Below are 9,839 nucleotides of genomic sequence, written 5' to 3'. Positions count from 1 at the left end.
TACACATATTGGCCTTATCAACTGTTCAACTCTGTTATGTGGGCAAAACTGTATACTGACTGCAAATAATGTGGCATGGTGCAATGATATGTGCAAGCCCATTATTAGATTTAACTCTAAAAAATTAAACATAAAATGTAGTAGGGTCGAAGTAAATATGGTTTAAAAGAGAACTGTTTATTGTGATTATAAAAAATATGATTTCCAAATTTATTAACAATGGTAAATAAAATAATGTTTTTACGGTTTGGACTTAGGGTCATTAAGAAAAATAACTAAATAAGTTTTAGTCACAGCAAGGCTGAAACTACACATATTTAGAATTCAGGGTCATTTAAGAATTAGCCATGTAAAAATGTCACTATATGTCCCTTAAAGTTAATGAAGTTCAGCAGTTATCGTTTTTCCAAATTAAATATATGCCACTGTATGCTGAGATCGACATCTAATATTATAAATATGACAAGGAGATCTATAGAGAGATCAAATATGTTGAAATTGAAACTCCATACACTCATTTCCAGCAAAGACCCATATGCAAGATTTTCTTTATTTCTGTCCTTTATTACAAATAAGCTTCCAACACGTTTACATAGAGCCTTGACTGATCCTGATTCTAGTTTGATTGGTGACTGGCTGAGGAATAAGGATGTACAGTGTAATTGAAATATAACTTTTTGGTTACTGAGGAGCCAGGTCATAACATCGCTGTTTAATATCAGCTGCTTCAGTGAGGTAGACATGGAGACAATTCAGTCACAGACTATCAAGAGAAAAAGCACAGAAGCAAACACTACACACACATACACACAACACTTCAATGGTCAATAAACATCAACTTTCACTTGAAAATGTTGTAACCATTGCATCTTCATAAAAGATTTTCAATACTAATAAGCTAATCATTCCATAAAGACAGACATCTTAGAGGTTATTGGAAAGCCATTAGGTGGAACATACATATTCAGAAAAAGAGAACAGTCAGAAAAAAATATATACATTTTACACAGAAAGTATAATAGTGCAACATTGAGCAATACATAAAATTAAATAATTAATCCACATACACCTAAATATACAGAAAAGGCTAGTAGGTATTGTCATATAAAGTAACATGTAAAATGTAACATACCAGCGGTTTCAATATCTGTGACAGTCCTACGCACTTTGAAATACTTGGCCTGAACCATTTAAATGTAGAAATATCTCTCATATAAAGAGGACAACATTTCTACAAAGCTATTGAATAGCAGCAAAAAGGTTATCATCGCTTTTAACATTTTTCTATAGCTCATAATTATGGCAACAAATATTCTTATCTTAGATAAGAGTGTGTATGTTCTTAACTTACAAGGTTGTAATAAGCCAACTAATGCAATTTACTATTTTTAAAAAATATTATTCACAAAAATTGCTAACAAAAATTGTGAAATAAAATTCTTATTTGCCGAGTTCACATTGCACGATTTTAGCCCGATTTTTCACTCGCCGACAGGTTTTGCGAAATCGGAGTCAAATCGGTGCTCGTTCACGCGAGTGACAATCATGCAGTGTGAATTATCAAAGACGCGATCTGAGGGAATCGCTGACACGTCGCCGACGCCCGCAAAATATTTGGCATGGTAAATATCTGGAGCTGTCGGCGATTCACAATCACGCTGTGTGAAATTATTTCTGACTGAAAAACAAATCGGCGATGACCTACAGCCAATGAGAGACAAGATACCGGGCAGATGGAAGTTCGGGGAGGAGTTATAGACCAGAATATCAGTATTTTAATAGATATATGAATAATTATATCATACAGAAACAAGCACAAACATTTGCTTGACCAGCCACAACATCAGCATAACAGTTACTGCTAAATTATTTACCTCCAACTCTCTTTGCAGAACACCCAATCCCTGTTCCCTGCATCTCCCTCCTGCATAATCTGTTTTTCTTTTTCACCTTGTAGCTGGAAATCAGCTCACAGACAATTTGCGGGCTATATTTACATATATTATAATTCCAGTCTTGCTGGAGAACTCCGGTCTGACGCACGCGGGTTCTCGCGTTATTTCCTTATCACTTCTCGCGTGCGTTTGTTGTGAAATGTAGTTTGCGGACCAGACAGAGTTGTCGGCGATTCTTCATGCAGTGTGTAACCTCCTGTTGCCGATCCATCGTGAAATGTGAACACAGCAGCGACTGACTGCTACCCCAGATAGTCATGAAGTGTAAAAACAACGGCGATCCAACGAGTTTGATAATCGTGCAGTGTGAACTCGGCATAACACCCACTGGACCAGGTCATTTAGCATAAAGACTTTTTGACTATCTACAATTGTACTATAGGTGAACAAATCATCTAGTCACTATGATATAACAGTCACTTTATGTGAAGTAACAGTCTACACAAGTCTTTCGTAAGTAAGCCTTGGAGTAGAGTGCGTCGAGTATAATCCCATACAATGGAAATGTAAACTAATGACATGGCACAGGTTCATAAATTAACAGTCTAAAAATTCCAAAAGCTATTTCGGATGTAACAGTTCTCGTCATTTACTTTCATCGCCAGAAATACTGTTAATGGTTGAAAAATGTGGCAAACAACATTTCACATGAACATTTGGATGGTGTCAAAAAATCATGGCTACTGATTGCTTATTGTCTTTGATGCTATCATTTGAACCATATTGCCAAATACTACTATGTTCATGCTCAGATAACTTAGTGAACATCACTAAACTTACAGTAAACTTAAACTACACACAGCACAGGCAAGAGTATTAATTCTGTGTAATTTAGGGTTAAATTGTAGTGGCTTTAAAGGCCTTCATCTAAATTGATTCCAAGAGGCGTCAGAATAAAACTTTTTCAAGTTGACCAAGCTCACATGTGCATAGTCAAACCTCTGTTTTACGCTCGCATGAAACATCAATACATCAAGACAGTCATTAAAGATAGTTTAAGGAAATACATTTAGTCATTACTATATGTACTTAGTCATTACTGTATGTACAAAGCAAATTTTGCTTTTGAAGTTTCAACCTCATAGGCTTCGTTATCAACAATCTCAGTCTGCAGTTAGACCAAGCTACCAAAGTTAGGACTGTTCAGTGAGCCAAAATACAACTCAGCTGAACTGATTTTCCCAATGGTGGTCCCATATCCAAGCCCCTCACTCTTTGAAAGGATTTTTGAGAAGTTAGTTTGTGACCTCAAGGGTGTTCCAGTGTGAATCTCACATCTACCTCCTTCTCAGTTGGACTTATGTTCGCCATTCTTGGCCCAGCCTCTGGTCATGGCTGATACCACGATGCTGTACATATTGAGCCAAGCCTGGCGCAGCGGTGTCGTGTAAGCTGGACCCAGGCTGGACTGAAGCATATAGAGCAGGGACTCTCCAACCATCTAAGGAACATGTGAAAGAACCCAGTCAATCAATCAATGGTCTGGAAAATCACTGTGACTCTCCCCGAAGATCACTGTCAATCTCACTGTCATCTTTGACGTTTTGAGTGTTACGGATGTAATTTCAGTCATCATAACTAAACCATGTAGGCAAAGTGTACTCACAGTAAAGGACTGAGTCTTCACCCCAACTGCCTGGTGCTTCCTGCCCAGGTTCAACAAGAAGTCCTCCAATGTATGTAGGTCATCAAGATGGCTCACAGCTGCATCAATCACTAACATCACCTGGACAAATATACAGTTGGTCTTGAGCTGGGCTGTAAACTCAGAGGTTGCACAGCTGCATCGATCACTAACATCACCTGGACAAATATACAGTCGGTCTTGAGCTGGACTGTAAACTCAGAGGTTGGGTCAAAGTTAGTCAATAGAAAGAATCATTACAGCCTAAATCAGGGGTGTCCAAAAACTGTCCAAAAATCTGGAAAGTCACCTCCTGCAGAGTTTAGCTTCATCCTGTTCCAACACAACTGTTTGGATGTCTTGCTAGTTCAGGTGTGTTTATTTGGGGTTAGAGCTAAACTCTGCAGGAACAGGGTCCTCCAGGACAGGATTGGACACTCTGGTCCTAAATGAACCATGTGGCTCTATGGTGCAACAAACAACAGCCAAACATATCAACACATAACTTTTGACATATAATGGGAGCAAATGCAGCTTTTAGGCAATTTTGCCGTAGGTGGGGGATTAGTATTAAAATGTCCATCTAGACACATCCTTTACTCTTTGTGAGGAACCAACTTTTCAGTTACCGGCCCATCAACTACTTTACCAACAATGCCACACCAAGACTGTTTCTAAGTTCTAAGAACGCAAAGAACAGCCTTGTGCTCTCATGAAGACTGGTCTTGCCTAGTCTCAGCCTCAGACGTCACGTCCACCATCTGATTGGTTGAATTCTACAGAATTTCCATGGGACGTGTGTTCCGCCTGGAAGCAAAGATGCCGTGGCTCCAAACCCCCTCATGGAGGAACAAAGCCGTTGCGTTTACAACTGTGACAATCAGTGCTTATCAGGATCAACTAAATGCTAGATTTTCAAAAGTATATGAAATCTGTAAACTTTGTGGCATAGACTCTTTCAAATATGTCCAAGAGTTTCACACAAAGGTCTGTTATTGTCTGGACATTTTTTCGCCCCTAAACATGACGTGGCACAAAACTAAACGTGATTGGTTGCTTTACCTGTCAGTCATATGGCCTCTTTCAGCGCTCCTTGGCCATTCAAAGCGGCCAAGGTTCCCAGACTTTCTGCCGTCATTCTTAAGGTCTGGCTAAGTGAGACTAGGTCTTGCCAGGCTACCTTAAAAGAACTTGAATGGATACGAGGACACAAAATGCATCTTTTGCATATGATGCATATGCTGTGATCTTGTTGCTCAACTGACCGCCCCAACACATTTTAAGTAGTAGCACAATTTAATGCACAATAATTGAAACATTTACTTAGTTATTTACTTATGTTTTTTTTTTTCAATTATTGGAATTGAACATTGGCAGTTGATAATGATTTAGAGCGAAAACACAAGGACACAAGATAGCATAAGAAAATGTATTGAGAAACTGCCTAAAAGTAGGTTCCTGCACTTTTACTCTACCAGTTGTTGTACAGTTGACCTCTGGGCTCACCTTGGTGACGTGCTCGAGGAACTCTGGGCTGGAGAGACATTCAGGTGCATCCCCACAGTTTGTGCTGTAGCTGAAGAGAGTAAGCAGTGCTGGATCCAGCTCAAATAACCTAACAAGAAATGTTACATTTGATCAGGCAGCACTACAAAGCAGTTAATTGACATGGATCTTCAACCACAATTGCTTATTTCACATTTCCTTAACAAGAAGGATAATTAAATTAGGTAATTTAAGCCATTTGATGTTGAACAGAACAATGCATATCCTTTTTCCTTTGTAGCTTAAATCCTCTCTTCTTTCAAATAAAGTTACTTTTATCCTTTATGCTGAGTTTGAAAAGCAATACTCAGGAAAGTAATACTTGGTAGCATCTTTCTTCTGAGAAGGTGATTCTGATGAAAATGATCTTGCTGCTCCCTGTCGCCAAGCAACAAGTCAAGCTTCTTACTGAGCTACGGTTAGAGGAACAGACAGCGGGAGACTGGTGGAGATTTTTTGATGGATTTAAAGACATTGCACTTTAGTTTGTTCATTAAATTGCTATACCTTCATGATGAGTACAATGTGTAGTTATGGAATGCAAGGACACTCCATTTTGATTGCATGATTAAGTGCGATTTATTTGCTTAAAAATCTAAAAATGTGTTTACTTTAAAAATAGTTCATTATTTTAAATGCATTATTCATTACTGAATATAATTATTTTATTAAATTCCTATTTTTGACAAATGCATCTGTCCCACAAAAGCAGCGTATATGTACATGATCCGCACAGCTCTACTTGCAACTTTCTAAATAAACATGCAGACTAAATTAAATAGCATTATCCCTTGCTGCAAAACAGTTTTAGCCAGCATGCATTGAGATTGATATATTACCTCGTGAACATAACAATTCCATGTGGCACCTTGTTCTTCCCCAGACTCTCCCAGCTGTCCCGGATCAGACCTTTATCTTTTTCAGAGAGTTTCTCCATTGTGACTCTCAGTAATGCTGTGTTCCCTGGTCGTCTTTCAATGGTTTGGCATCAAAATGTCTTCTTCCGTTTAAAGTAGGACCTCCCGAATTCCCATTTCCAGACTTCCAGAGTTCAGTCTTCAGGTATGACCCCCCTGTGAAGTGCCAACATTGCATATCATTTCCCAAGGACAAATAAGACTTATCAGAGGAGCGTGCATGAGGGTCTATAGGTTCAAAGACATTTCATTTACAATCTATTTGCAATGCACTGAAATCAATTTTGCTGCAAATACTTTCCAACAGATGCTTCATGCACTCAAGAAACCTAACTTAGCCCTGACTTTATGGTCACAATAAACAGAGTGAAGCTGACGTACCGTTCCTTCACTGCTCTAGAGGTGACCTTCTTCTCTCACTGGCTTCGTCTGTCTTTCTCTGGCATTAGGATTTCTGTTTGTTCACTGCGAATATGTATATGTCAAGCCTGCTATCCTTGTGTTTGCACTCTCTCTCTCTTTCTCTCTCTCTCTCTTTTCCTCTTTGCTCCCCCCGCTCTCTCACACACATGCAAACACTCACTCACTTTCTCTCTCTTTATCTCTCCCTCTATCTGCTCCCTCTCCCTTCTCTGCTGCATCTAACCTCATAGATGCTGCTTGATGTGCATTCAAACTAGGATGAGGAAACCTTATTGACAATCTCCTGCGTTTCAAAAAAGACCAGAAACTTACAAATATTTCAATGTATGTTATGTTTTTATTCAATCACACTGTAACTGTCCTAAGTGCTCTAACCCCCGTGTGCTAATATGGACTGTAAATAAGGACAGAATGGAAATATATCTAATCTTCACTGCTCCTAGTAATAGCACATGTTATGAGCCATAGCTCCTCCTACAGGTGAGAGTCTGGCCTTCAACAAAATAACAACACCTTCAGGCACTTCTGTATGCATATATAATCAAATAACACATTCAAGGACAACTCATTTGAATATACTGTTTTGTAGATGAGTGAAAGAACATAAATACTTAAAGTGCTTGTGCTTTTGAATAATGGCAAGACATCATAAATACATCTTACCAAACAAACAAGTCCTGTCTGAGGTTGGTATTCATACTCACAGAGATAAATCAACTGCGTCACTGCATTCTGCTTAAAGGCTTCTCTTCATTCTTTAAATAAAGATTCCATTTAGAACCAATAAGAATTATATAACCATCAGAGAACATTTCAAGTTCCATGAAAAAGTTATTTCGTTTTTTTTTTAAAAACAATATGTGTACTTGTGTTACTGTATATAGTACCAAAACCAACTGAAGAAATTATGAAACCTATAATGTATCTATATTTATATAACGTTTCTCAATGGTTCTTAATAAGAATGTTCTTTACTGAAAATAAACTACTGTTCAAAAGTTTGGGGTTAGTAGATTTTTTTCTCTTATGAAATTAATACTTTTATTCAGCAAGGATTAAAGTAACAGTAAAGACATTAAGAATGTCACAAAAGTTGTCACAAAACGTTATTTCAAATAAATGCTATTCTTCTTTTTAAAACCTTCTATTCATCAAAAAATGGATCACAGTTTCCACAAAACTATTACACATCACAACGGTTTTGTGTATGTTTCTTGAGCACCGAATAATTATATTAGAATGATTTCTGAAGGATCATGTGACACTGTGAAGACTGAAGTAATGATGCTGAAAATTTAGCTTTCCATCACAGACTTTAAAGATTGTAAAATATGTTGAAATAAAAAAACTGTTATTTTAAATTGTAATAATATTTCAAAAATATTAAGAATCTTATAAAATATTAAGAATTGTTTTAGAATTGCGTGGAAAAACAGTATGTCCAGCTATAGACAGGCTCTAAAAGCTGCCAGGACCGAGCATATCCGCAAACTCAATCCGCAAACAATCCAAGGTTTTTATTTAGCACGGTGGCTAGATTAACAAATAACCAGACGCCACCCGATCTAAATATTCCCTCACAGTTTAATAGTAATGACTTTATGAATTTCTTCACTGATAAAATAGATAACATCAGAAATACAATAACAAATTTAGATTCTACAGCATCTAGTACTTCAGCTTCATTCATCGCACCCAAAGAAAAACTGCAGTGCTTTACAAATATAGGACAGGAAGAGCTAAATAAACTTATCACTGCATCTAAACCAACAACATGCCTGTTAGATCCTGTACCCACTAAATTACTGAAAGAGTTGTTACCTGTAGCAGAAGAACCGCTTCTCAATATTATTAACTCGTCGTTATCTTTAGGTCACGTCCTAAAACCATTCAAGCGGGCGGTTATTAAGCCTCTTGTTAAGAAACCACAACTAGATCCTAGTGAACTGGCAAATTACAGACCCATTTCAAATCTTCCGTTTATGTCTAAAATTTTAGAAAAAGTTGTGTCTGCTCAATTGTGCTCTTTCCTACAAAAAAAATGATCTCTGAAGAATTTCAGTATAGGCCCCACCATAGCAAAGAAACTGCACTTGTTAAAATTACAAATGACTTGTGTGATGGAAATATTTTATGTAATGGCCTCACATAGAATGTTCAGAAAAGTGCAGACTAAGAATACTCAGATCAAAGACCGTGTCCCTATGATTAAGTAATCTATACTTACCCAAAAAGTGCTTAAAACAGTAGAACCAACAGTCATATGACAAACCAATGACCAGATCAGTATAACCAATGAAGTGAAGAAGACTTGAGTGACATTGATTTTTACTCAACTACAAGGTATAAATGTTCATGTATCCTTCTGTTCAGGAAGTCGATGGTTGTTGTGACCAGTGGGCTCCCGGCCGTGAATAAACTTTCATTCCTGCAAAGAGCAACTTGGGAGTTGTGTCTGGTATATGCTGCACAGCTGAGGAATAGAAGTACTAAAGATTCTACGCTCAAAAGACCACCGCAAAGACAGTGATAGTGTTGGAAGACTATAGAGCCGTCCTCGGGCTGAGGTAACAGCGTACAGCTGAGGCGGTGAGAGAGAAAAAGACCACCGCAAAGACAGTGATAGTGTTGGAAGACTATAGAGCCGTCCTCGGGCTGAGGTAACAGCGTACAGCTGAGAAAGGCGGTGAGAGTGTATAGATGCTAAAGACCTGTGTGCTTATGTGTGATTGAGGTAGTGATAATAGCTTCTTGACGGGATGCCGTCACCATACTTCAGGGAAGTATTGGATTATATTGTAAGTATTCGGGGAATTCAGGGAATTAGCCCAAGATACTGTAGTTATTATATTAACAACTGTAGTTGTTTGACTTGTCCGTGGTGAAGTCAGATTAATATTGGGAATTTCCAGACACTTGCTTCTTGCGTCAGATCAAGGCTGCATCTCATTGCTAGTTTTACTTGATCTTAGTGCTGCGTTTGACACTAGATCATGACATACTCGTTGATCGATTACAAAACTATACAGGTATTCAAGGGCAGGTTTTACGATGGTTTAGAGCCTACCTGTCCGATCGCTACCACTTTGTTTATTTAAATGGGGAGTCATCTCAATTATCACCAGTAAAGTATGGAGTGCCACAAGGATCTGTCTTAGGTCCTCTGCTATTTTCAATATACATGTTGCCCCTTGGTAATATTATTAGAAAATACAGAATTAGTTTCCATTGTTATGCTGATGATACTCAACTATATATCTCAACAAGACCAGACGAAACTTCTAAATTATCTAAGCTAACAGAATGTGTTAAAAATGTAAAAGATTGGATGACCAATAATTTTCTCCTATTAAACTCGGATAAGACAGAGATATT

General features: G+C 37.8%; 1 protein-coding gene across 1 annotated transcript; it reads right to left on the bottom strand.

Moving 5' to 3' along the window:
- Positions 1 to 3,033: 3,033 nt before the first annotated feature.
- LOC107739257 (neuroglobin) lies at positions 3,034 to 6,517 on the bottom strand. Its single transcript, XM_016551291.1, has 5 exons — positions 6,423 to 6,517; positions 5,964 to 6,197; positions 5,086 to 5,194; positions 3,562 to 3,681; positions 3,034 to 3,396 (listed from the first exon to the last, which is right to left on the bottom strand). Exons 2-5 carry the CDS (start codon positions 6,059 to 6,061, stop codon positions 3,244 to 3,246), a joined length of 480 nt encoding a protein of 159 aa, XP_016406777.1. The 5' UTR covers positions 6,062 to 6,197; positions 6,423 to 6,517; the 3' UTR covers positions 3,034 to 3,243.
- Positions 6,518 to 9,839: the final 3,322 nt, after the last annotated feature.

Source organism: Sinocyclocheilus rhinocerous, unplaced genomic scaffold (assembly GCF_001515625.1).
Source record: "Sinocyclocheilus rhinocerous isolate Xijiao unplaced genomic scaffold, SAMN03320098_v1.1 scaffold495, whole genome shotgun sequence".
Classification (NCBI taxonomy): Eukaryota; Metazoa; Chordata; class Actinopteri; order Cypriniformes; family Cyprinidae; genus Sinocyclocheilus; species Sinocyclocheilus rhinocerous.
Note: the sequence above shows the minus strand (reverse complement) of the source record. Positions and strands in the feature narration are given on the sequence as shown.

Bases quoted from the DNA above. Each gene is read 5' to 3' on its own strand.
- LOC107739257 (XM_016551291.1), bottom strand. From the start codon at position 6,061: ATGGAGAAACTCTCTGAAAAAGATAAAGGTCTGATCCGGGACAGCTGG. The intron at 3,682-5,085 runs GTGAGCCCAGAG...ATATTTGTCCAG, and splicing joins TCCTCGAGCACGTCACCAAG to GTGATGTTAGTGATTGATGC. The intron at 3,397-3,561 runs GTGAGTACACTT...CATGTTCCTTAG, and splicing joins TGAAGACTCAGTCCTTTACT to ATGGTTGGAGAGTCCCTGCT.